The sequence below is a fragment of the Pseudozyma hubeiensis genome (genome assembly GCF_000403515.1).
Source record: "Pseudozyma hubeiensis SY62 DNA, scaffold: PHS4, whole genome shotgun sequence".
Classification (NCBI taxonomy): Eukaryota; Fungi; Basidiomycota; class Ustilaginomycetes; order Ustilaginales; family Ustilaginaceae; genus Pseudozyma; species Pseudozyma hubeiensis.
The window spans coordinates 105,151-130,379 of record NW_012133786.1 but is presented as its reverse complement, the minus strand read 5'-3'; the positions used below and the strand labels follow the sequence as shown (position 1 = coordinate 130,379).

Below are 25,229 nucleotides of genomic sequence, written 5' to 3'. Positions count from 1 at the left end.
TGAATCATTTGACTGTAAATATTCAACTGCACGGCAAGTTCTTTGTCGATCTCACAAAATAGCTCTGTCTAAGTATGCATTCACAAAGGGACTTGGTACGGGTATAGAGTATCGATTTTGGGTCTTGTTCCTCCGGCCAGCGGTCGACAAGCATGCTTGCCAGATCAAACGCTGTCAAATGTGAGCTTGGCCAACCGTCTGGCCTCGGTGACCTTGCGGAGCGCATTCATCAGATCCTGCACCGTCGTCGGCGTATGCGGTGCGGTATCGCAGCTAGCCGCAGCATTGATGAAGCACAGCACCGCGGCTTGGTGTCGCTGAAATGCTTGATCCGCCTTGGCGCTGGCCAGCCTGCCTTGGTTCTCCTTGGCGATGTTGATCTGCATCCTTCTAATGCACCACGAGGCCCACGTGGTGGTCCACGACTGCATCATGCCCGGATGCAGGCGGATGATGCCGAACAGCGTCCCGTGATCGCAGACCAGCACCTGCCGATCGAGTGTCGTATCCACCTCACGTTCCAGCCGTCGGATCACCTCTTCCTTGAGGGTAGGATCGCAGTCGGACGCAAAGCCTATCTCCTCCACCGCATACTCCAACGTGAGCCACTGTCCCAGGAACAGGAAGATAAGGAAAGTTCGTCGCGTTTGGTCTTCCGGGTCCGAGGGACCCGTGATGTGCAGCATGTCGTTCCAGTCCCATGAAAAGAATGGTCCGAGCTTGTCGTGCCACGCCTTGAGCTCGTCGAGGATCAAGAGGACATCGCGAGGATCGATGCCAGAGCTTTGTACGCGTGGGCTTTGTATCCTGTACGCCACGTCACGGCAGATGTTGGCCAGCTCGACAAAGTGGTCGCGAAAGATGAGCCGAGCCGGATCGCCCACGATCGTAGGAAGCGTGCGCGGCAAACTGACGTCGTCCGGATGTATGAGTGGTAGCGTGCGGCCTGCTTCGGACCGAATGGCATCGTACACGTAGATGGTCCAGAACAATATCCTCTGCCGGATCGCATCGCGTCCTTCAAGTGGAGTACCGAATGGCTTCTGCAGCTGCAGTTCGAGCTTCTTCATGAGTCGTATCATGCCTTCGTGCGAGACGACGTCGACATCAAAGACGCCTTGCACCGACATGGCGTCCGGCAGGGGTTTGGGTATACCATCTGCGTGCTCCACCATCAAGATGACGGATTCCAAGGCGTCAAAGCCATCTCGAACCAGACGATCGCGATCCTTGATGAGTCTGCAGTAGTGCTGGTGAAGATCGGTCTGGAGTTCGAAGCGATTGGCAAACTGGCTTGCACCAGCACCACGGCAAGCCACAGCGATCAACAGCAGCTCTGAAAGTGGCTGCTCGTTCGAATCAGCTTCGTCGCCGAGAGCGAAGCCGCTGTATCGATAGAATAATGCGTTGTAACGGGGCCAAAACCACTCGGGACGGATGAATCCAATGCACTGACCCATGGAATCAAAGTACGATTTGACGCAAACGTCGAGCATGTTCTTGTCGAGCGAGGCTATGCCTAGCAGACCCCCCACAAAGCCGACTTGATTGGCACCATTTCTCACAGATGGCTTGTCGAACGGATTGCGCGCTTTCAGGCGGCTGTCTCGAGATGAAGAGGGGTCCATGACGGCTGAGCTGAAGAACGCGGCGTTCGATGCGATGACTTCCGGTGATGACTGATCCGAGGAAGCGGCAAGCGAATTTGGCGTGATTCCTGTGGTGGCTGGTGTCCCGGAGCCAAGAGACTGTGTGGTCTCTTCTGCGACCGAATGAATGGTTCCATGATTCTCGGTGATTTGCAGGTGGCCATTCGAGAAGCGCAGGGCGTCTGTGCTGCCGGAACCAAAAGCGGCGAACATGCCGTTCTGAATGATGGAGCCCGAAGGTTGGGCATCGTTGACGAAAGGAGTCAGACCTGTGACGGCGGACCGATCAGTAGGTTCGCCAGTTGCGGTCGTTATCGAGGCCGCTGTATCCCGAGAGGCAGCCGCTTGCTCTTGTGAGACTGCCTCGAGCAAGCTGGAAAAGCCGGGAGACATGTCGAGGGAGCGGTCGACAGAGGACGACGGTGATGGCTGCCGTGGCCTAGAGGCTGCTGCACGCGGATAGCTGTTTATGCCTTGCGATGATGATGATGATGATGACAAGCTTGCGGCACGTGCGGGATCATACGCCTCGTGATGATGTTGCTGCTGCTGGTCCTGTTGCTCCTGAAGCATCCGCATGCGTTTGCCCACGCGCTTCTTGGGCGGATTGACTGTCAGAACACAGTCCATGGAGGCGCTATCGCAGTTCGTACAAGCTGCATATCCTTGCTCGAACCGGCTTTCTCGATCGCACTTGACTTTGCGAAACCGACAAGCATTGCAGGCCACATAGAGTTTCCGCTTGCCGTTGGCAGCGGAAGACGTTTCGGCTGCCATGTCAGCCATCGTAGCTTTCATTGAGGGCCCTCAAGCCACGAGCATGATGCTCGAGATTGGCAGAGCAGCTATGATGGTTGGCGGTCGAGTGACTCGATCAAACGAGGACGAAGATGACGGTGAAGGTTCGTCGGCGACGGGTGACAATTCCGGCATCCGAGCGTGCAGCTGATAACGGGCAATCCGCCGGTTCAACTACCGAAGCTGAGCGCCTAACTCAGCAAAAAGAAGCTTCCCTCGCAACGATTCGATCTCAGCTTTCTGGACTAAACTCCCGACAATCTAACAAATCAATGGCAAGCGAGATTTCATACAGAAGTCGAACCTCGGACACACCCGATCGTACCGACTCGATCGGCCGGCTTTGCCTAACGGGAACGCCGGAAACTGCTGCAGCCAGGCGCCTCGTTGGGGATGCAAGACGGCGCCACCGCTTCTCGCTTGTCCAGTGTTGCTTTCACTAGTATGAACACGCTACCTCGCTGACTGTCGGTTTGTCTTGGCGCGGATGCCCCTGCCACACCCTCGAAATCTCGAGAACGAATCCATGTCGAATTGTTCGTTGCACGACTCAGCCATGGCGCTTAGCAAATGAGATCCAACTGGCGCGGAGGATGAGGAGCTCAAGGAAGCAAAGGACAGGACACGATCGATCGATCGATCTAGACGCCTGAAACGAAACGCGTGAGCGACGCTGCGAGATCTGCACGGCCAGACGCGGGTTCGCCGACTGTTTCCCGCGTGTGGAAGTGCCACGAAATCTTTGACACAAGGAGACACTGACGCCGTGGCTGCAATTCTATTTCTCTCGCGCCTCTCCCCTTTCCGGAAAAAGTCGATGGAAAATGCTGCAGCGAGGCAGGGCGACAAGACAAACGCTGTCGTGTTGTGCCTTGCTGTACTTCGAACCTGTCTCATCTCACGGGTCCAGCACACCTCGGCTGTCGCGAATCTGCAGCATCGTTCCGCTGGCCACGTTGTATGCACCACCATATGCTTGCACAATCCTCCGATGCCATCGCATACTCCGCAATCAGTGACTGTCGTTGCCGTTGATACTCGCACTTCATCGTCGATGGCCTAGCTGTCGGCCTTTCATACGCTTGTCAGCTCCAGCCACAAACTGGAGTGCAGCTCGCTACGTGGGCGAACGCCTCATGATGACACAGCAAAGCCGGGGTGAAGATCCTATTGGTTAGTGGCGTCTGGGGACGAGATGAGGCGGCGGTGGCGGGACAGTCGTGTTGCGCAGCGTCGTACAGGGCAAAGCCTGGTCACGCCAGAAGTTCGAGACTGAAAACGAGGGGACTGTATGCGCAGCCATGACGCTACAGCAGGTCTCGACGTTGCCGCGACGGTGCAAGTAGGCTGGCCGACGGCGCTGTTGAGACTCCGCTCACGCAAGTGAAACCGTCAGTCTGTAGCACAGTCTACTAGCCTAATCCGTGGCGTCCTCCCATGTCCTCTTTGCCCCTCTTCCCTCTCTTCCCTTTCATCCTTCCTCTCTCTCGTTCCGTCCCGTACATCCGCTCCTCGTCCCGTCCCCTTGTCGTCCTATAAAGTCGTGGCTGGTTCCACGCTTGTTCCGTTTTGATCCCTCCGTCTTCTCGCACTCTCCTCTTCTCACACGTCGCATTCAACGAGGTCAGGACCTCCCAACGCACGTCTTCATCTCCTCTCGAATTAGAAAGCAGGACTTTCCCAGCCCATTTTCTACCTACGACGATGCGATTCACTTCCTTCGCTGTCGCGTCGATTGCTGTGCTCAGCACGCTGGGCTTCAGCGTGCCGCAAACGCACGCCAAGTCGCTCAGCAACAGGCACCAAGACTTCCGCCCCGACGTCAGCGCCGACAAGCCCCAACGCAGAGCGGTCTGTGGAAAACGCAGCACCAAAAAGAAGAGCAGCACTCGCAAAACCACCTCTAGCACTCGCAAGTCCACCACCACCACCAAGGCGAGCGTCCAGACGCCCGTCCAAGCCGCTGCCAAAGTCACCTCTTCGAAGTCGTCGTCCACCTCTGCCCATTCCACCGCTTCGGCATCCAAGACCGCCTCTGCTTCCTCCTCCACCTCATCGTCGACCTCTTCCAGCACGTCCCTTTCCTCGCTGGCCGGTCAGGCTCCCCCCAAGAGCCCGTGGGGCAACTGCTTCGACCTCACCGCCACTGCTTTCCAGCCCAACTGGAAGGGCGAGGCCACCACCACCTGGTGCGGTGTCAACTTTGACAAGACCTCGCCTATCCTCGCGCTGCCCCTCGCAGATCTGTCCAAGGCCTACGGATCCGGCACTTCGGTCACTTATTACTCGAACGAAACCCTCTGGAGGCAGATGATTGCTGACTGGTGCGGTCGCGAGGTCTGGGTTCAGGGTCCCGGCGGCATGTTCAAGGCCTACTTCGGCGATGCTAACGAATGGACTTCGGTAGACCTCAACATGAACCTGTACACCAAGGTCCAGGGAGTCCCCACGGGCAGCTACGCTGATCCCGATGCGGCTCGTTGGATGGAGCACATCAAGGGCTGCTTCACCGGTAATCAGATCAGCATCAAGAATGGATACCCCATGTCCTACTGAAATCAGCAAGGCATCGATACGCGCTCGTGATCGGTCCTCCAGAAGTCTGCTGGTCAGGCTGATGTCAGCAGGACCATCTACGGTTGCGCGTCGGAACGGAAGACGCCAAGGACTGGTTCCTCGGCTTTCTTCTGCCATTCCTTGATGCACGGCGACGCGTTTACAGAAAGCTACGCGATCGTTCGCGTCTCTTTCTTACAGGAATCTAGACACCGGTAGTAGACTCCAAGCGTTTCTTCCCCTGTTCCCTTTCACTCCTCTCTTTCCCACCTTTTCGTCGGGTCTTCTTTCGGCTTTTAAGTCATCGCAACGGAGTTCTCGTGTCACCACCTTTCTCGTAAAGCATGTCACCAAATGTATTCTCGCAACTGCATCAATGTCACAATCAGTGTCTTTGTCGAGGCCGCGGATCGCCCACTTGCTCGCTTGATACGCGCAAGGAGGTGCTGGCATTCCCGGCTTGTCTCTCAGTACACGTACATTCCCCACCCTTCATCTTTCGAGTTTGCACGTGGTGCTCTTATGAAGCTGAAAAGTGCAGCAATGTCTAGTTGCAGAGTTCATTTGTCCCATGTCGACCCACCTTGCCATCTTTTCGTAGCGCTCAGACAATCCATGTTGCCGCTCGAGGGACGAGTGGGTCTGTTGCGAATCAGACATACTCAAATTGCACACCTGCAAGATGAAATGGGTCCTTTTGGTGGTGGTGGTGCTGCTGTAGAGCATGTCTGGAGCATCTCCCTCGAGCAACGCTGAGTACGATCGTCTTCACACATCATCCTTACCGCTTTGGATCTAGAGCGGAACGCCTCAAACGTCATGCTACTGACGAAGCTTCTGGTAACACTGCTGTCATCAGCGATCACTGCGACAGCCGTTGCTCCTGAAGGACAGGCAGCTTCCGACGCAGCACCGCCGATTAGCCCAGCTAGCGGCTCGCCGCCCGCGCCGGGAACTGCCGACAATAAGCAATCACCACCGAAGGCCTATTCCGCATCCACCTCTGATAGCGAAGAGCAAGCTAACCAGGAAGCAAACAAAAGCGTCTTTGGCGCTGGCTGTCGATGGGATCCCACCATTAACAACATTGTGGAAGTCACTTTTCAGTTTCGCACCGGTCAAGCTCCTCCATCCACCTGGTTCTCGCACGTCAACGTTCCGGCAGCTAAGAATGCTGCCAAGGCGGACGCGAGCAAGCTTCGCCGTCGACAGACACCTCCAGCCCCTCCGGCTGCTCATCAGGCTCCTCTCAATGCTAATCCTGTTGGAAACTCTGCGGTCGATCCTCCAGCTCATCAAGCTCCTCCAAACGCCAATCCCGCCGCCGTGAATCTTCCCCCTCATCAGGCTCCTCCCAAATCCAATCCTGCATTCCATCCTGAAAACAATCCTCCCGCTCATCATACGCCACCCCATCCCAATCCCGCTGTCAACCCTCCCGCCAGAAAGCCAGGCGGTCATCACAAGCCACGCACCGGACCCGTGCTCGACTCATCCTACCACACCCCCTTGATCGACGTTCTCACCTACCGCGCGCGCTACGGCTCGTTCGGCTCGTCCCTGAGCAGTGTCGGCTGTGCGCTCCCCGCCTACTCGGAGCGACTCGCCGCGCTCGAAGCTCAAGAGCGCGACATAGTCAATAACTACACCCTGCTTCACAAACCCGACTCTCAACCTTCCGCCATGTTCTTCTGGGCCGGCATCTCCAACTACGATCCCTCAAACCACGCCGATCTCATCCAAACCGTCATCTTTTACGGCGACGGCTGTGCAGCCAACCCTCGGCAAGGTCTCTGCATCTACTCCGCCGAGTACAGCGATTTTCGGTACAACACCAACGACCACATGTGTATGGGTAGCAACATGCCTGTCTTCTACCCCATCGACACTCCGATGACCATAGTCTACCGCACACAGGCCGGATTTAGAACGCAGGAAGCGTGGACCAACGGTATGATGGTCAGCTACCTCAGATCGGCAGGGGATCAGGTGATGAACAGCTTTGTCATTACGCAGGAGTGCAAGAACTGCATTTGGCCGTTGAGCGAACAGGTGTACGAGAATGTTACGATCAAGTTCGATAAACCGGAGGTAGGGTTTGATAGGCTGCAGAGCTGTTCGGGTGGGGCGAGAACGAGTGGGATGCCGAGGATGGAGGAGGAGGGGAGGGTGTGGGTGATCGATAGGGTGACGGTGCCGAGTGGGAAGCATGTGACGACGACCGCGGCGGATGGAAGTGGTGCACCGGTGCAGGGTGAGGCTCAGGGACCAGAAACGGAGCAGACTGGTGCCTCGGATGCCGAGATGGGAGGGAAGGGTGCCGGCGCCGACCAGCACGATGATCATGTCCAGCCAGGGGTCGATGACAAGTCTGGGGCTCCAGCTGATAGCACTCTACCTGCTGCTGCGGGACAGCCTGTCAATCCTGAGGCTCCAGCAGCAGCTCCTGACAAGCCGGACAACGGCTTCAAATCCGATCCGATCCCTGTTGCGCCTGCAGCCGGTCCTGAATCAAGACCAGACATCATCTGAAGCTCAGCCCAGCTGCTCCAATGTATTTACACAGGCAGAGCGGTGTCATATATGCAAGCTGTCCATTCTGCCAGAGCTGTGCCATCCTGCGGCTCGGAAAGATTGTCCTCCAACCCCACACTGCGGCCGGCGACTTGACCATTTTTCCGGTTCTCCGCGATTTCCTCCCCCCACGCCGATTTCAATATTGCTTTCCTTTCTTTTGTTGCCGGTGCTCCTCGCTAAACCGGTGACGGCCCAGCGTTGCATCGACGTCACAGCGTGTATGACTGCGGGGCGATGTGGATGTCGGTTTCGGTGAATTTCTCGGGCTTGTGGAACGGGTGCAAGGTGCGAACGAGAGAGGTTGTGTCGATGTCCGGTCCGGGTTTCGCTTCCAGAAGGGGTCAACAGTATGTGAGTGTCCGCGCCTTTGTCTTCCCGTCTTCCATCACGCCAGACACCGTAGACGAAAGAGCAAGACAGAGCATCATGACGACTAACAAGGGCAAAGTCGGCTTTATTGGCCTGGGTAGCATGGTAAGTTCAGTTCCTCTTCGGCGCATGAAGGTGGAGAGCGGTTCTGGACGACAGAAACCTGCATGATGGCGGAGACGGCGATGTAGCAAGAATGACGTTTGCAGTCGCAGGCCTTCTCCGTTCTCGAGTAAGAAGAGAGATGCTGAGAGAATGTATAAAGCTGACATGACACCTCTTCCTCGAATCAATCCGAAACAGGGCGGACCCATGGCGCTCAACGTGGCCAAAGCAGGATTCGATACGACCGCCTTCGATCTTCGAGCTGAGGCCGTTCAGTCGTTCGTCACTGCTACCTCCTCTCTCGCGCCTGCGGGCTCCGGAGCAAAGTCGGTGGTCGAAGCAGCTCAAGATCGAGACTTTCTCGTCCTGATGGTTGTCAACGATGCTCAAGCACGAACTATTCTCCTGACACCGCCCACTCCCGACTCTGCTACGGCGCTCTCGGTGCTCGCACCCAACGCACACGTGATCCTCATGGCGACCTGCTCCCCTGGCTCAGTTGCACTTCTTGAACGCGACATCAAGTCCGCACGATCCGATATCTCTCTCGTCGACGCACCCGTTTCCGGCGGAGTCTCCGGATCCACCAACGGCACGCTTACGATCATGGTCGGCTGTCCCACCTCGTCCTACACCCACTCGCTGCCCGTCCTCCGCGCCATGGGCGACAAACTCCACCACATGGGCGAAGAGGTCGGCAAGGGAAACAGCATGAAAGCCGTCAACCAGGTTCTCTGCGGGATTCACGTCGCCGCAGCCGCCGAAGCGCTCGCTCTCGCCAAAAAGATGGGCATCGACGCCGAAAAGGCGCTCGAGATCGTCTCGGGCTCGGCGGCGAGCTCGTGGATGCTCAAGGATCGAGGTCCGAGGATGCTGCAGGGGGAGCCCGAGATTCACAGCATGACGCAGATCTTTGTCAAGGATCTGGGCATCGTGGGTGAGGCGGGGAGAGAGGTGGGCGCAGCATTGCCACTGAGTGTCGCGGCTCATCAGATGTTCGTGGCGGGTGTGGGGAGAGGCCAGAAGCTGATGGATGATAGTACGGTGATCAGGTGCTATGATGCGCTGAACGGGACCAAGTAGGGAGAGGCTCTCGAGAGGACGAAATGAATGTCTGTAGCGCATATCTTGTTTGCTCAGAGGCTCCGGTCGAGTGTGTTTGGACTGAGTCTCCTTCGTTCGATCATTGGTATCCGCTATTGTGCGGAGAAAGGCGTCACATCCAAGGCGTGCGAGTGTTGAGCGGTCAAGCGCTGCAGATGTTAGTTTGAGATTCGTTGTCTGACCAGATCAGCTATTGCCCCGAAACAAGCTCTGTGAGCGCCTTTTCCATGTCGCCGTTGTACTTTGCCAGTGTTGCTTCCGCAGTCTGCCGTGACACCAACAGTTCGGCCACCTATCGCGACATGCAAAAGATCCAGTCAAAACCGTCAGCTGAACACTCGAACGTTGAACGTAAGGCAGGAAGAGAAACACTTACAATGAAGTCGACGTCGTCCTTCTTCAGCTTCTGACCCTGAGACGGTCCTGCCGCAACGTGCGCTGGCACAGTGGCTGCGTTGTCGCCAAAGCAGAGGGACTGAACGGTCTTCTCCATGCGCCCTCGTTCGAAGCTGTATCCTGCCGAGTCAAAGTCGGCCCATTCCTGGATGACCTGTTGAGGTGATGAAGGACAAAGAATGTCAGAACGGCGAGCAGGGGTGAGAAGAGAGTGGATACGATGAGCAACCTACCTCTGCCTGTGGTTTGGCGGCCATGTTGTGCGGTGTGTCTGAGAGAGGTGATGGAGTGTGAGAGGTGAAGATGACGAGCGCAACATGTCGTGGAATTGCAATTCGGATTTCGGTTCGCGACCGCCCGAAGGCCGCATTTCTTCTTGATGGACCCTGGCTAACTTCATACTGGTACCTCTCGCAGTGCCTTTCATCATATCATATCATCTCTTATAGTGCTCTGACTCTGCATCATCACAGCGAGGACTCTCTCCTCAAGAACCAACTCGTCGATGATTCCAACACCATCGCTGTCACATCTGACGAAGCAAGATTTCCGCAGCGTCTACGAGCCAGCAGAAGACAGCTTCATCCTCCTCGACGCACTCGAAGCCGACGCCTCTTCCCTTACCGCCACCTTTTCACACAGAGCACCTATATGCGTCGAGATCGGCTCGGGTAGCGGTATCGTCACTACATTCCTCTCGCAGATTCTCGGCTCAGCTTCAGCGGAATTTGTAGCGATAGATCTCAATCCGCACGCCAACACGTGTACCCGAGCAACAGGAAAAGCGAACGGTGTACACGTCGAGGCTGTCAGGACGTCGTTGCTATCAGGACTAGGATCCAGGCTGGAAGGAAAAGTGGACGTGTTGCTGTTCAACCCACCATATGTGCCGACAGAGGAAGAGGAAGAGATGATGGCACAGGGCAGAGCTCGAATCGAAGGGTCTTGGGCTGGAGGAGCGACAGGAACGAGGTTGGTAGATGAGCTGATTGATGGACATGTGATCAGAGATGTGCTTGCAAGCCAAGGAAGATTCTACTTGGTAGCGATCAAGCAGAACGATCCAGCAGGGCTGGTCAAGAGGTTGACAGCGCAAGGTCTGAATGCAGAGGTAAGTAGTCGATATGCGCAAAAGGTGCTGCATACTTGAAGTGTCGACTAACATACCATTGATACCGCTTTCGAATATTGGACGACATGACCGTGCTGACAGGTTGTATTGGCAAGGCGGGCCGGTGGAGAACACCTGCACATCATCCGAGCCATCAAGCCGTAGCTGCATTCTCACTCAGGGGGGCCCCGGCTGACGTGCATCATTAATACCCACCAGCAGCAGAGCATCTGGTTCGCTCTGCCATGTCAATCAATAGAGTCCAAATCCCGAGTCTTAGCACCGCACCGCACATAACAACACTGAGCTCAAAAGATGTGCTGATCGAGTGACAATGAAGGTACGCGAAAAAGGGCAACGGTCTTGGCTTGAGAAGATCCCACTGTTGCACAAACGAAGAAAGGAGTGAATTCCGCGGGACTTGTCTGGCGTGTCGGAGCGAAGAGTGGAATTGATAAATGTGTGTGTGTCAGGCTCAAGATCATGCCATGCTGTGTGATGTGGAGTAAGACGCTCGAGTGTCCTCATTCTCCTCCTTCCTGACCACCACCCCTTCCCTTCCACCTTGCCAACGCCAACATGGCGACGACCACTTCCAATCGGCTACTCGACAATTTCGACCTTCTATTGTGGATCCAACAGCGCCCTTTCACATCCTTGTTCACCCTTTTCGTCCTCTACATCACCTACAAACTCACGCTCAAACCCATCCTGTTCCCGTCACCTTACCGCCACCTGCCCCGCCCAGAACGAGCCTCGTACATCCTCGGTCAGCGTCTCGTCGAAGCCAAAGGTCTCACCTACACCGACCCCTCCACATCCGAGCCCGTCACCGTCTCCGGTCCTGGCGAAGTATGCAAGCACTACACCCGATCCCTCGACGCCTCCATCTTCGTCTTCCCCGAACCCTTCGGCGGCGAGACCATCTTCATCTCCGATCCCTTCGCTCTCAACTACATCCTCTCTGATGTCGACAAGTTTCAGTCCGATCTGCTCCGCACCACCGTCATCAAGTTCATCGTCGGCAACGGTATTGTGGCGCGCTTCGGCGATGCGCATCGAAAGCAGCGCAAGCTCATGGCTCCCGCCTTTACGCCTGCTCACATCAAGGGGTTGACTCCGATCTTTGCTAAGTACGCAGAGAGGATGTGTGACAAGATTGCTACGGAGGGGAAGGAGAGTGTGGATTTCGGAGAGTTTTTGGACTGTACGATGCTGGATATCATCGGAGAGGCTGGGTTTGGGTATCCGTGTCGAGCGTTGGAGAAGGGCAGGGATGGGTCGGAGTTGAGCAGCGCTTTCAACGCGGTCAATCAGGCTGCGATCGATTTCGGGCCTGCTAGAGCGATCCATTTGGGCTTGAGTGCGCTGCTTTATCCGAAGGCATCGACGTGGCCCTTGTCGGAAGCGAATCGGAGGATCGCCAAGGTGAACACGGTGATGGATAGGATCTCGATGCAGATCGTCAGGGAGGCAAAGGAGAGCGTTGAGAAGGAGGGGGAGGATCTGGGCGACAAGAAGGATCTGCTTTCGCTCTTGATCAAGAGCAACCTCGACGCGGACAAGGGCGCCAGGATGACGGACAAAGAGATTGCCGGTCAGATCCAGACGTTCATGTTTGCAGGCTACGAGACTAGCAGCGTAACCACCTCTTGGGCGCTCTACTTCCTCGCTCAGCATCCCGAAGTGCAAACGAAACTACGCGACGTCATCTCGACAACTCTTTCAGAACGTCACAACCTCACGCTCGAGGACTTCACCCCTTCTCTCCTGTCGTACGACGACATCTGGTCCCCCACCCTCCAGTACCTCGACTTCATCCTCGCCGAGACGCTCCGCCTCTGCCCACCCGTACCCGGTAACGACCGTCAGGCGACCACCGACTGCGTGCTGCCCCTCATGACCCCACTCACCCTCTCCACCGGCCAGACTGTCTCCTCCCTCCCCATTACCGCCGGCACGCGCCTCACCATCGGCATCAAGACCGTCAACGCCAACCCCGCCCTCTTCGGCCCCGACTCGGACTCCTTCAACCCAGACCGTTTCTCCCACCTTCCCTCTACCCACGCGGACGCAAAACTCCCCCCTTACCTCACATACTCCTTCGTAGGCGGGCCCAAGAGCTGCATCGGTGCCAAATTCGCTCTCACCGAGATGAAGATCATCATCATCTCGTTGCTAGCTCGCTTCGAGCTGCTCCCAGAACCGGGAGTGACGGTCAAACAGCAACAGGCTCTCATCGTCAGACCAAGAGCCGAAACCTCCGATGGCACTACGACCGCTGGCATGCCGCTTCGCATCAAGAGGCTGAACCACAAAGCTTCCACCTAGACTTTTCTTTTGCTCTCCTCTCCGTTTCTTGTCACATACCCCACACTTTTCCAAAATTGCAATGCAATGCTCCATAATTTCATGGTATGATTGTGCCCGTTAATCCGCCACCAACCGATCCATATCCACCCCCTTACTCGGCAGCATCACCCCCTCCCTCCCCGACACATCCACCAATGCCTCCGCCAGCTGCTCCACATCCTCCACCGTCGCCAAGCTCCAAACCTCATACCCGCTCTGCCCCTTCTCCCCGCCCTCCGCCTCCCTCCTTCTATCCCTATACGCGAGCTCCTTACTCAACAGATGCGCGCACGCCCTACCCGGGCCTAAACAGATGAACCTCTCCACCCCCTGCGCCAACAGCGTATCTACACTGCTCAACCAATGCACCGGCCTGGCAAATGCGCCCGCCAGATCCCTCCTGATCGCCTCGCTATCCCGCACCACGCTCCCATCCTTCGAACTCACCAGCGAGAATCCCTCCGCATCCGAAAGCGGCATATACTTGACCGCGGGTCGCAAAAAGTCCGACGCCTCGGTCATAAGGCTCGAATGATACGCCCCCGATACCGGCAGGTTCACCGCCCGCGCTCCCAGATTCTTGCTCCGCAACCGATCGCAGCAGTACGAAACACCGACGCGCGTGCCCGACAAAACAATCTGAAGCTGACTGTTGATGTTGGCCACTTCGACCACCTCGTCGCGTGCAACCGAGGGGACTTTGCCGTTGCGAATGTCTTGCATCACCTGCTCCACCTCCCTGATCACCGCATTGAGCTTGCCAGGTCGCACGACGACACCAGACATCTGCGTGCGTTTCCACCCCGGAACCGCCTTCGTCTCGCCGTCCGAAGCAGCAACCTCCTCCTCATAGAGCAGGTCGGCGCCCTTACCGCTTCCCGCATTGGCAAACGCCCAGGTCTCGTAGATGCTCTCAGGCTTCTTACAGCCAGGTGGGAAAAGCACTGGATGATTGTGCGTGTAGTGCGAAGCCACCAGACCACGGTGTCGCAGCAGCCGCACCGCATCATGCAGATCCATCGCACCCGACCCCACCAGCGCCGCATACACACCCGAGCCGTGACCCGACGCCCACTCGACGTGGTCCTGAATGAGATCGAGCGAGAACTCCTTGCGAAGCACCTGCAAGAACGCCAGCGTACACGTCAGGATGGCAGGCTGTGCATTCTCAGCTCGAGTCAGTTCGAGCTGATCGCCTGAAAAGACAAGATCGCGCAACCAGCCCCTCCTACCCCTCGCCACGGCTGTGCCACTGGCTGACAGGCCTTGCTTCGGGTCGAGATGCCGCGTCTTTGCCAGCTCGGCTTCGAAGAGCTCCCTCTGCTCTGCGCTCGTGGCGCGCTCGCCTTGGATGAAGTGGTGCGAGTGGATACCCGGCGTCATCATGAGCGCCTCTTCCGCCTGATGCCAGATGGATCTCGCAGAGCGGAAAGCCTTGTAGAGGTCTTTGGACATGGCAACGTACTGCGACCCTTGACCGGGAAAGATGAGAGCCGACTTTTTGCGTACGATGCCGATGCCAGGGTGACCTTGACCGACGCCAGCTGTGGCTGTGCCAGCCAAGGGCGGCTGCGTACCCGGCGCTACAAAAGACGAGGCGTTGAAAGAGGACGAAGGCGACGAAAAGTAGGTGTGCTGCGGTAGAGGCTGCTCGCTGCGTGTCGAGGGAGAGTAGCGATGCTCGTATCGAGAGGATGGCGTCTCTTCCGTCGAAGCCGGTGAGGGCGGTGCCGGTGGACGAGATGAGCCGGAGGAAGCTGGACCAGAGACGTGAATGGTGTTCATCTTGCGCTTGCCATAGTTTGGGATCGCACCTTTGCCTGCGTTTCCCATCACGATGGGCGCGTTGGCTGCTTTTCCTTTGGATGCCGCATCGCCAGCTTCTGTTGAGGCGCCGACTGGACCTCCCTGACTCCTGGCACCACCGCCAAAGGCCCATGTGTCATCTAGCTGATCGGATGCGTTGGTGGACTTCGAGCGCACTGAGGTGGATGCCGGATACGCGGCGGGCCCTGAAGTGTCGAGAACGGTGCTGCTGGTGGCCGAGGGCAAAGTGGTGCTGATGGATGCTTGGCTCGCCGTGGAGGTCGAGGCTTCATGCGACGCAGCATGGCTCGCCGTTGTAGGTGCTGAAGATAGAAGAGGATGTGCGGATGCGCCGAGGGTGCGGTAACGGGCGACGTAAGCGGATGAGTCGCGGATCTTGGCGAGCGAGTGGCGCTTGCTGGCTATGCTCGAGGCAGCGGCCGAAGTGGATGGAGCGATAGCTGTGGAAGAATGTCTTGGACGCGAAGGTCCAGCGATAGGACCGTTGGGGTATGGAGCTGACGCCAGCAGCTCCCTGGCTGCGCCTCGACGGGCGGAAAGCATGTTGACGAATGAAATCTCGTGGGCTTCTCCTTGCTATGCTGATTGCAAGTATTAGATCGACCGGGCTATGAATGTGACTGCGCCATGCTGAACTTGTACGGAAGAGCCGTTGAAGAGCGGTGTTGATGCCGTCAATGGCGGCAGAGATGATGATGATGAATCGGAGAGAGCGCTTGCAAGCGTCGGTCCGATCTTGTTGTGTTGGCAAGTTTGATGCCTCAGCCGTCTCGCTGGGTGCTGCAGCCTCGTGCAAAGGCGGGGATGCGAGAGTGTGGGTTGCGTGCGGCAGAGGAAAAATAAGCCGGGGGAGACGGGCGAGCTAGCAGCAAGGCGCGGGGGTCGCAGCCAAGCAGCCGAAGCGGAAAGCTCCCGAAGCCAGGCGCAGACCGCCTGTGACTCAACCGGTACGTGCGGTGCGGTCATCGGCCCTTTCCGCTTTGGCTTTCGCTTTCAGGCCAAAAAGATGCCGAAGCGAGTCTCTCGCCGCGATCGTCGCCTCTCCAGCCCGATATTTCACGGGCGTCTTTAGGAGCCAATTTTAGAACCATGTTAGATGCCCTACTTTGACATGTGGCTTAAAATACAAGTTCGAAAAATTGTTAGAGTGAATGATTGCGTCTGATCGCGCCGTCGGGGCGAGACCGAGGATCCGATGGTCCGAGCAAGCAATTGAGTTGAGTGTTGGCGAGCGTATGAAAGGCGGCACTTGGCGACACTGAGCGACGACCAAACTTGTGAGACCTGAAACAACTGTAAAGACTAGTCCAACCGAGCCGAATTTCTGCGTGCACTTTAGCAACCTTAGAGCAGCTGTGCTTCTCGATTCGGAGTATGAGTCTCGGATGTAAGTACTGTACCCTGGCAGCGGTCTCAGACAAGCATTCCAGATTCGCTGCAGAAGATCGACATGGTCCAGCGAGGCAATGTTCGAAGCATCTCGACGCCGGCCATTTTTTCGTGTGACATGCCAAGAGCAACGCGACAGCTGACTGGCTCCTGTCCTACACCCTCACGGGCTTCGGATACAAGCACCTCTGTCATCGGAGATTAACCGCTTGATTTACAACGGAAAAAGCGGACGCTGCCGTCATCCGAACCCTTTCGTCACTTTTTTTTTCGACGTGCCGTTGGGGATCGCTCTGAGCAGCCTCGGTACGCCTTTGAGCGAGTCGTGATTATCTCCTTGCAATCTCCTTCCATCCACGATTGCCACCTGCTCCATTCCATTCACGAGTGGCTGGACAAGCTCAGACCACTATATATACATGGTCATCATGTCCTAAAGTCCAGACTGCTTCCATTCCAGACCCACACCCACCCAAACAGCCATGTCGTCACCGGCCACGAGCATCGTCGAGGCGATGGACAGCCCATCCGATGCTGCCTCCCACGCGCCACCTCGACCCCTCTACAATGCAGGCACACTGGGCAAGATACGCCAGCTTGTTGGTGTCGCTACCCTCTGCATGGCGATGCTCCTCACCCAGTCATCTCTAGGTCAATCCGTCGTGCCCATCCGCAGCATCGCCCGCACATTCGACGTTGAGCACTCCGACGCGCAGCAGTCGTGGTTCGCTGCCGCATTCTCCCTCACAGTCGGCACCTTTGTGCTGCCTGCAGGTCGCATCGGCGATCTTGTCGGTCACAAACCCGTCGTCATCATCGGATACGCCGTCCTCGGTTTGTGGTCCCTTCTCGCTGGCCTTTCCCACTACACCGGGTCGTACATCTTCTTCGACGTCTGCAGAGCCATGCAAGGCTTGGGATGTGCCATACTGCTACCCAACGCGCTCGCCATCTTGGGCAGAGTCTTTGCGCCTGGCTCGTACGCAAAGCATCTCACCTTTTCCGTTTTCGCCGCCACCGCACCCAACGGCTTTCTGGTCGGCGCCCTGTTCACCACGCTGATGGACATGAACAGACGGATGGGTTGGTGGTGGGGCTTCTACGTCATGGCCATCACATCGGCGCTTTTGGCGGCACTCTGCTCTTTCGCTCTACCGAATGAAGACGAGATGCGTGCTGTCAGCGCGTCGTGGAAGCTTGACCGCAAGGACGACAGCGACCAACCGTCTTCAGACGCAGCCAGCCTGGGTCCGATGGATGACATCTCGCACAAGGACGCTCCGCTATGGAAGCGCCTGGATTTGTTTGGCACCTTGACTGGTGTCACAGGCCTTGTCCTTTTCAACTTTGCTTTCAACCAAGCGCTCGTCGTGGGCTGGTCGACGCCCTACGTATACGCCCTTCTCATCGTCGGAGTTCTCTTCATAGGCATTTTCATCTATGGCGAAGGCAAAGCAGCGTTCCCGCTCCTTCCGACCAGCGTCTTCCACCTCTCGGGGTCCTTGATCCTGATCAGCTTGGCGATGGGCTGGGCAGGCTTCGGTATATGGATGTTTTACAATATCAACCTACTAGCCCAGAACGTACGCGGATATTCACCCATCTTTACCATCCTCAGCTTTGTGCCAGCCGGCGTAGCGGGCATTATAGCGGCTTTCAGCTCTGCTCAGATCCTCGGACGCACGAGCCCTGCGTTCATCATGCTGCTCTCTTTGCTCGCCTTCTGCATCGGCAGCATCGTCTCCGGCGCCACACCGGTACGCGTCGAAGCACTGCCATACATCTCCTCGGCCATCATGCCGTTCGGAATGGACATGTCGTTCCCTGCCGCGAGCATCATCCTCAGCGACCTCCTGCCGGCTCATCAGCAAGGCACCGCAAGCAGTATCGTGAATACTGTGGTCAACTACAGCATTGCTCTGGGTCTCGGTTTCGCCGGTGTTGTCGAAACGCACGTCAACGACGGTGGGAGAGATGTGTTGAAGGGATATCGTGGTGCGGGGTATATGGGGATCGGATTCACAGGCGCGGGAGTTGTGTTGGCGTTGATCAACTGGGGTCTACACCTGCGGCAGAGCAGGAAAGACAGATCCCAAGGCATGGGTCAGAATGAAGGCGAGAAGGCTTAACCAGCCTGGAGCAAAAGAGACATTTGTATACTACATACCATAACCACGATAGCATTTGCCTAACCACAGCGTTCTCCGCAGCTGAACGCATTTCTTGCTTTGCTTGCTTGCTTTCCCTTGGTTTGTTGAAGAGACATCCGGTCCTAAGTACTGGCAGAGGGGCCACACTCCGCGGCTCAGAGGAGCACCCGAGCCGTTACCTGTCAGGTACCACCTCCGAAACCGGAATCTGAATCGGCTGCCGACTCGCCATGTGCATCGACTTCACGTGCACAGCCTCTTTGTTCCTTGCTCGCCACTGCATCCATTCATCATCGGCTAGAGCTTCAGATGCAGCCCATTCGGCGCCGATGCGAGCTCGGAATTTTCATGGGGGGGTGATGCGAGCTGTGTTTTTCCGTTGCGGATTTGCATCCGAGCGAGGTACCGATTTTTTCCAGGTGGACGCCGAATAAGGTGCCGAGCGAAGAAGCGAAAGACATCGTGTCGTGAATTTCCGCCGGGAAAACATCGAGGATGTTGCGCAGTTGGACATTCTCAAGAAACCCACACAGCCTGCAGGTTCATTGAAATGCCGAAGCCGAGGAACGGGGGAGTCGGATGGTCGAGAGAGATAGCGAAAGGAGGTATTACGGTGCCGAACAGGGCGCCGCTTGAGGATGACATCGGCGAGACGATCTAGGGTTGCGTGAGGGAGTGCAGCTGTCTGCAAGGGTGGGGGAGGCATTCGGATAGTGACAGCTGTATGGTTTGGCTGTGTTTGTCTGATCCATCTGATGGGAGACGATGGTGACAAGCGTTGTTTGTACAGCGCCGAACGTGAGGCGGAAACGTATAAAGGAAGCATGATCCTCACTGCATCCTCGAATCACCCACACCCAACGCCTTACTCACTTTCGCCCAGTCAAGAACGTCTTCCTGCCAATCATGACCTACTCCACCGCAACAATCATCAACATCGCCTTCATCCCGCTCTACCTCCCTCTCTTCGTCCTCAACATCCTCAACCTCGTCCACCACCGACCCATCCGCACCTCCGGCTACCTACCGCTGCTCATCGTCACCGTACTCCACCTGGTCGGGAATACGATCCTTGTCGTCGACTACACACGGTCCATCCGCTCCGTAAACCTAACGGTATGGGGGTTCATTCTGCAGTCGATCGGGTTGAGTCCTATGATCTCGGCGGTGTTGGCGTTCTACGCCAATGCACGAGATCTGATGGGTCAAGGAACTGAACGGTCGGAGAAAACCATCGGTCGCGTGTTGAATCTCATCAACCTCGCTGCGATGATCTGCATCATCACCGGCTACACCAACACCACCTTCACCGACTCTAAAGGCATTCTACTCTCCCACCCAACCCTGCCCATCCAGACCAAGATCGGTTCGATCCTCTATATCCTCCTCACAGCAACGTTGCTCGCAATCACCACGTTCGGTCTCAACTCGGACACGAAACGAACGCGTACCATCCGATGCGCGTTGTTCATCTCAACCCCGCTGATGATCGTCCGATCAGCGTTTGCAGCCTACACCACTTTCTCAGGCTCCATCCTTGTTGTCAAGAGTATCTGGGCCAAGTTGGTACTGCAGTACGTGTCCGAGTTCGTAGCACTGGCTGTCTTGACGTGTTTGGGGCTGGTGATCAAGAGACACCAGGGGACGCGGGAGGAGGTGGTGGGTGGCGGCGGGGACGATGTGGAGAGCGTTGCAAGGAAAGGCTGGGACTCGACGGCTGAGGAGACACAGCAAAATGGAAAAAATTCCGTCTATGGGTGAACGCATACAGACGATCTTGCTCAGAGTACAGATCCAGTCCCTCATTGTTAGCCCACGCTCTGTAGAACAAAACATTAGCCTTGAGCACAAACGTCCAAATTAGCTCCTTTCGTCCTAAGATAGACCTAGCATGTGTGTGAGACAGATATGGTTGAGACTCGAGACTCGCTGACACACGCTATCGCTCGAAGCTACCGAGTCGTCTACACGCTCCCACGCACGTTCTGCACATCAAACCGAGAGACACGAGTTCAAATCGATTCCATTCATCCAAAGAAAAAGCACAAGATTCCAACTACTGGTCGATGTCGAGCACGATCCTGCCGGCGATCTTTCCGCTCTGCATGTCGTCATACACCTGCGGGAGCTGCGAGAGACCCAAGGTCTTGTAGGTGGTCTTGACCTTGCCGGTAGCAGCAATGTCGAGCGCCTCCTGAGCGTCCTGTCGGTTACCGACGTACGATCCGACGACGCGAACGGAGCGGAAGACGGTGAAGAAGACGTTGGCCTTGATGTCGGCCTGGCCGGGAAGACCGACGGCAACGAGCACACCACGAGGACGGATGTAGTCAAGAGCCTGTTCGTAGGCAGCTGCACCGGAAGCGGCGACGACGGCAGCCTGGGGACCGAATCCGTCGGGGGTAGCGGCCTTGATGTCGTCAACGAGGTTCTTGCTGGTCTTGAAGTCGATGAATCGCTCGGCGCCGAGCTTTTCGCAAAGCGCCTTCTTGTCGGAGCCAGTGTCGATGGCGATGACTCGGTAACCAGCGTAGACGGCGTACTGGACAGCCAAGTGTCCCAATCCTCCACCAGCACCGGGGATGGCGACCCACTGACCAGGGGTCAGGTTGGCTTCCTTGAGAGCCTTGTAGACGGTGACACCAGCGCAGAGGATGGGAGCGGCCTCGTCGAGGGGCAGTTCATCAGGGATGATCGACAGGTGGTTGGCGTAAGAAACGGCGTACTTCTGGAAAGAACCGTCGACGCTGAAGCCGGAGCACTGGGCGTTGGGGCAGTTGGGCTCGGCACCAATCCTACAGAAGGAGCAGTTGAGGCACGAAGTGGCGATCCACTTAATTCCGACGCGGTCGCCGACCTTGACGTACTGGTCAGCGCCCTCGCCGAGGGCTACGACGACACCAGCACCTTCGTGTCCACCGACCAGAGGAAGCTTGTTGTCCAGAGGCCAGTCACCGAGCATGGCGTGCAGGTCGGTGTGGCAGACACCAGAGTAGATGACGCGGACGAGGGCCTCACCTCGCTTGAGGTCCCTCTGGATGGGAACATCCTTGACCGAGACGGGACCGCCCTTCTTGTCGAAGATGGCGACACGGTTCTGACCAGAGATGTTAAGCTGTTGCTCACGAGGGTCGGCGTTCGATTTGGACGAGGTAGCAGCGGGAGCCATTTTGATGTTGTTCGAGGAGGGCTTCAAAAATGGTTTGCTTCAGAGTGTGATGAGGTGCGTTTGCGATTCGAAGTGAGAGTGATGAGAGTCTGTGACAACAAAGTGAGATGAGATGTGGGGAAAAGTAGGACGATGGTGAAGTCGAGAGCCGGCTCCTTTTATGCTTTCTCAGCTGGCCACGATGGTAGAAGTGTAGCCACGGTGCTGTGAGACAGCATACTCAGTCAGACGTGTGGTCAGAAGGACTAGTGACAGTTGTGCGTAGCTTGGTTGATTGCCGCTGCCGCAGTGCGGGAGCCCCATTCATGGAAGCTAGGACCCTCGACTGCCGCTGTCGCTTGAGCGCTGTGACCTCCTCGCAAGATGCCGCACATGCCATATGTGATGTCGCGCGAGCAGCGAGTTTCCTTGACTGCATGGCGCTTTCCCATGGTCTTCTGTCAGTGTGGTTCGAGAAGGGAAGGAAACGGGAAGTTGACCGACGGACCAGCTCGACCGGTGCTCTCCCGCTTCTTCATTGCTCGGCTGAATGGCGCAATGGTGCAGAGTTCTAGGCGGAACAGTAGAGCACGGTCTGGCTGGGGCGAAAGGGTCCAGAGAGACGCCTGTGCGTCGGTCAAATCGCTCACAGAAAGCTGTGTTGCGAGTCCGTGCGCACTGAGCATGAGCGGGGTAGAGACAGTGTTGAACAAGAGAGGCACACGACACTCAAATCAGACTCGCTCACTCAGTGATGTACACTGTGCATGTCATGCTGCAAACCAGTCGAGTGGGCCGAATGGGATCGATGGGCAACACCTGTCTGGCAGACTACCGCTGTATCGGAGTCTAGAGGCTGCCAAGTGCACGCTCCACTGCACGGTGAATGGCGGAGGTGTGGAGAGAAGCGAGCAACGAAATAGCGAGAGAGCACATGCTGCCGGCCCAGTAGGAAATGTCAAAATGCGCCAGTCTGCCGCACTTTGGTGATTTTAGAGTTGGACGTGCAGAGACCAGCAGCAGGCGCTCGGCTTCCCCACGGTGTTCCACTCTTCACCAGGACGCAGGCAAAACAAACACTTCCCCGCATCATCGGCAAAGCTCATCCGTTTCCGCTCTTGGAACCCGAGCAACGGTTGTGCGGCTACCGCATCGCAGTGTGTTGTGTCGCTTTCGTTGCGTGCCAAAGCCAAGCGAGTCGTGTGACTGCCACTGCCGTTGTCACCACCCACCTACGCCGCCGAGCACGTCGAGATGGGCTCATCTGCTTTGCGCACTTGCTGTGACTCGCACAATCGATTTGTACCTGACCAAGTTGTCCGCAAAGAATGCACTTCCTGTTGCGCAACACATGACCTTCGGCCTTTGCCGAGATCGCTTCTCCCTGGCCTACAGTTTCTCCTTTATTGTCGGTGTGAGTCCCCATTCTGGAACCTCGGCATAGACGCAGTCGCCGTGACGCTAGAGAAGAAAATTTCGTCTGCCAAAAAGGTTGGACCAGACCGCGCGTTCAACTAGACTTGTGAAGACTCTCTTTTGAGGTTCGTTTTTTGTTGCCTCATTTTTGACGTGAATTTTTATCGTCGTGGCCAATGAACCCTTGATTTCTTCCCGTTCTGATGGAAATCAACTGCTTCTGCTTTGTTCACTTTGCTGGGCATGGTTAGAGCACGGTCTTCTACTGTCTGCGAGTGATTCGACACCTCATCAACAGCAAGATGTGCTTGTGGCATGGTAAGGGACCTTATTTGGTCAACAGCTGAACTCGGGCGACGAGTTCAAACTGCGCTGATTTGCTTGGTGACTGCAGGGAACAGGGCGAAACGTTAGTGCCGCAACTTTTACCGATTGGCTCGAAACGGTGCTCAGGATACTCACGCAGAAGTCATGGCAATGCTAGCAGAAGCGACAGCCTCTGAGGCTCCGATCATCTTGTTGTAATCTTCTATCGTGTTGAGCGTCTGGTCAGTGAGCGGTGCTCTACGCTCGAGCGAGGTCAGCGCACGAGACGGAGGATACGTGTGTGCTGTGCTAGCCACCCCTGCTGGTTGTGTCGAGAACGATGCAGGAGCTGATTCGAGTCCGACTAGGTCAGCGTGATCCTGCTGCAGTACATTTGAAGCCATCGCAGTCGAAGCGAAAATCGACGGCGCAGTGGGTCGCACAGTGTCGGCGGCTACATCTGCGACAGGTGCAGCTTCGGCGGCAGCGGCTGCGTAGCGTCGCCGTTCCGAGCAGATGGCCTCCTTGACTCGGGCGTCTTTCTCCTTCTTGATTGCGTATTCTCTGTTCTTTGACCGATAGTTCAACGTCTGGTATCCAATTGCCACGGCGCCCAGGCTAACCCCCACAGAGGTACCGTACGCTCCAGCGACCGACTTCCTCTTGAATCCGGACCCGAGAAAGTCGTCGGTGCCCAGCCGAAGCTTCTCGGGCGCTTTCACTACTACTTTCCGCATCCTTGCTGTCGATAAAGAGTGTGCTAGTCGATCGCTTGCAGGTCGTACGAGTTGCTCGGCGGATTCCAGTCCGCTGCTGTCTTCCGGAAGAGAGGCGGTACACGGCGTGACGACTGCCAGCAGCCACGCGACTAGTTGGAGGAGCGTGATAGTTGAATGGATGCAGCGCGATCTCATGCTGGCCATGTCGCTTCGTGGCAAAGGTTTCACTGCCACCAGTGCAGCCAGTACCTTAGGCGGTGTCGTTGGATGATAAAGCTGGACGAGGTCGGCCCCTCTTCTATGAGATTGAGAAAAGGTCTGCGGGCGGACCCGCTGCTTGCAACCCGCTTGACGCGAGATGAGGAGCTGCAAAGCGTCGTCAGAAGACACCCTTCCGTGCCGGCGTCGTCTGCGTCAACGACAATCAAAGACCGTTGTAAGGACTCCCGCGTGGGAAGCGTTTGTGAGTTTATAGTTTGGGGGCCTTACCCTACGATCCAGAATGAACGATTGTGAGGCAACACCTGTGAGGCGAATGATTGCTGCAGTCAGCCCCTGACCAGCTTCGCCGCCGGCTCTTTCAGGTATAAAGCAATTCCTGTCGGTCGTGCCTTACAACCCCTTGCTCGCTGCAGGCTGGATACGAAGTGGGAGCTCTTCCGCGGTTGCGTGCTTTTCACGTCGGCCAGTTTGAAAAGTTGAAAGAGCCTACTCCGAGATGACATGGACGGCCACACAAGAGATCGATCGGATTGAAGGGAAGAGACGAGTTCAGCGAAGAGCTTGAGGATGATGCTGGTATTCACCGAACGGAACTAACCGTGATGTCCGATCCGGTTGACAGGGAATGAGCTTTTATTCATCGATTCGTGGCGAGATTCGAGTTGCTTTCATAGCAGCCATCAGGGTAAGGTCGGCAAAGAAGTTGAAGCAGTGAAACTTTGGGTCGATCTCAGTCGTTCCGTGCTCGATCCTGTGCTTTTCAGGCGGGGAGAGCAATTGTTCCGCCGATGCGTTGCAAAGGCTGCGATGGCGTAGTCGCTTCTGAGAGGTCACATCAACATTCTTCGTCTGCGTCACACTGCGCAAGCAACCCTCGGAGCTTTGTCCTTGGTGAAGCACGTAGTCATCGCACATGAGATTGTCTCGATTGCGTCTGTGTGAGCACGTTCTTTCTGGATCATAGCACATTAAATTGAGGGACGCCAACGACATCGGACCGTTTCCTCACCTGAAAGCACAATGCGAACTCGTCGC

The 25,229-nt window shown here is 56.5% G+C and overlaps 13 protein-coding genes across 13 annotated transcripts; 7 read left to right on the top strand and 6 right to left on the bottom strand.

Annotated features, from left to right (window-relative positions):
- Window positions 1–164: 164 nt before the first annotated feature.
- On the bottom strand, window positions 165–2,435 carry PHSY_000144 (hypothetical protein; the record flags this gene model as incomplete). Its single annotated transcript, XM_012330787.1, has 1 exon — window positions 165–2,435. The coding sequence occupies one exon, from the start codon at window positions 2,433–2,435 to the stop codon at window positions 165–167; it is 2,271 nt and encodes a 756-aa protein (XP_012186177.1).
- Window positions 2,436–4,151: 1,716 nt separating this feature from the next.
- Window positions 4,152–5,003, top strand: PHSY_000143 (hypothetical protein; the record flags this gene model as incomplete). The annotated part of the gene is made up of 1 exon (XM_012330786.1): window positions 4,152–5,003. The coding sequence occupies one exon, from the start codon at window positions 4,152–4,154 to the stop codon at window positions 5,001–5,003; it is 852 nt and encodes a 283-aa protein (XP_012186176.1).
- Window positions 5,004–5,822: 819 nt separating this feature from the next.
- On the top strand, window positions 5,823–7,535 carry PHSY_000142 (hypothetical protein; the record flags this gene model as incomplete). Its single annotated transcript, XM_012330785.1, has 1 exon — window positions 5,823–7,535. The coding sequence occupies one exon, from the start codon at window positions 5,823–5,825 to the stop codon at window positions 7,533–7,535; it is 1,713 nt and encodes a 570-aa protein (XP_012186175.1).
- A 354-nt stretch (window positions 7,536–7,889) lies between these two features.
- PHSY_000141 (3-hydroxyisobutyrate dehydrogenase, mitochondrial precursor) lies at window positions 7,890–9,137 on the top strand (the record flags this gene model as incomplete). The annotated part of the gene is made up of 2 exons (XM_012330784.1): window positions 7,890–8,054; window positions 8,253–9,137. 2 exons carry the CDS (start codon window positions 7,890–7,892, stop codon window positions 9,135–9,137), a joined length of 1,050 nt encoding a protein of 349 aa, XP_012186174.1.
- Window positions 9,138–9,348: 211 nt separating this feature from the next.
- Window positions 9,349–9,811, bottom strand: PHSY_000140 (dihydroneopterin aldolase domain protein; the record flags this gene model as incomplete). The annotated part of the gene is made up of 3 exons (XM_012330783.1): window positions 9,349–9,450; window positions 9,535–9,708; window positions 9,788–9,811. 3 exons carry the CDS (start codon window positions 9,809–9,811, stop codon window positions 9,349–9,351), a joined length of 300 nt encoding a protein of 99 aa, XP_012186173.1.
- Window positions 9,812–10,059: 248 nt separating this feature from the next.
- PHSY_000139 (hypothetical protein) lies at window positions 10,060–10,704 on the top strand (the record flags this gene model as incomplete). The annotated part of the gene is made up of 1 exon (XM_012330782.1): window positions 10,060–10,704. The coding sequence occupies one exon, from the start codon at window positions 10,060–10,062 to the stop codon at window positions 10,702–10,704; it is 645 nt and encodes a 214-aa protein (XP_012186172.1).
- Window positions 10,705–11,244: 540 nt separating this feature from the next.
- PHSY_000138 (hypothetical protein) lies at window positions 11,245–12,996 on the top strand (the record flags this gene model as incomplete). The annotated part of the gene is made up of 1 exon (XM_012330781.1): window positions 11,245–12,996. One exon carries the CDS (start codon window positions 11,245–11,247, stop codon window positions 12,994–12,996), a length of 1,752 nt encoding a protein of 583 aa, XP_012186171.1.
- Window positions 12,997–13,095: 99 nt separating this feature from the next.
- PHSY_000137 (polyketide synthase) lies at window positions 13,096–15,387 on the bottom strand (the record flags this gene model as incomplete). Its single annotated transcript, XM_012330780.1, has 1 exon — window positions 13,096–15,387. The coding sequence occupies one exon, from the start codon at window positions 15,385–15,387 to the stop codon at window positions 13,096–13,098; it is 2,292 nt and encodes a 763-aa protein (XP_012186170.1).
- Window positions 15,388–16,748: 1,361 nt separating this feature from the next.
- PHSY_000136 (drug resistance protein) lies at window positions 16,749–18,362 on the top strand (the record flags this gene model as incomplete). Its single annotated transcript, XM_012330779.1, has 1 exon — window positions 16,749–18,362. One exon carries the CDS (start codon window positions 16,749–16,751, stop codon window positions 18,360–18,362), a length of 1,614 nt encoding a protein of 537 aa, XP_012186169.1.
- A 251-nt stretch (window positions 18,363–18,613) lies between these two features.
- PHSY_000135 (hypothetical protein) lies at window positions 18,614–20,144 on the top strand (the record flags this gene model as incomplete). Its single annotated transcript, XM_012330778.1, has 2 exons — window positions 18,614–18,785; window positions 19,267–20,144. 2 exons carry the CDS (start codon window positions 18,614–18,616, stop codon window positions 20,142–20,144), a joined length of 1,050 nt encoding a protein of 349 aa, XP_012186168.1.
- Window positions 20,145–20,439: 295 nt separating this feature from the next.
- PHSY_000134 (alcohol dehydrogenase) lies at window positions 20,440–21,552 on the bottom strand (the record flags this gene model as incomplete). The annotated part of the gene is made up of 1 exon (XM_012330777.1): window positions 20,440–21,552. One exon carries the CDS (start codon window positions 21,550–21,552, stop codon window positions 20,440–20,442), a length of 1,113 nt encoding a protein of 370 aa, XP_012186167.1.
- Window positions 21,553–23,283: 1,731 nt separating this feature from the next.
- PHSY_000133 (septum-promoting GTP-binding protein 1) lies at window positions 23,284–24,176 on the bottom strand (the record flags this gene model as incomplete). Its single annotated transcript, XM_012330776.1, has 2 exons — window positions 23,284–23,335; window positions 23,410–24,176. 2 exons carry the CDS (start codon window positions 24,174–24,176, stop codon window positions 23,284–23,286), a joined length of 819 nt encoding a protein of 272 aa, XP_012186166.1.
- Window positions 24,177–24,827: 651 nt separating this feature from the next.
- Window positions 24,828–25,187, bottom strand: PHSY_000132 (hypothetical protein; the record flags this gene model as incomplete). The annotated part of the gene is made up of 1 exon (XM_012330775.1): window positions 24,828–25,187. The coding sequence occupies one exon, from the start codon at window positions 25,185–25,187 to the stop codon at window positions 24,828–24,830; it is 360 nt and encodes a 119-aa protein (XP_012186165.1).
- Window positions 25,188–25,229: the final 42 nt, after the last annotated feature.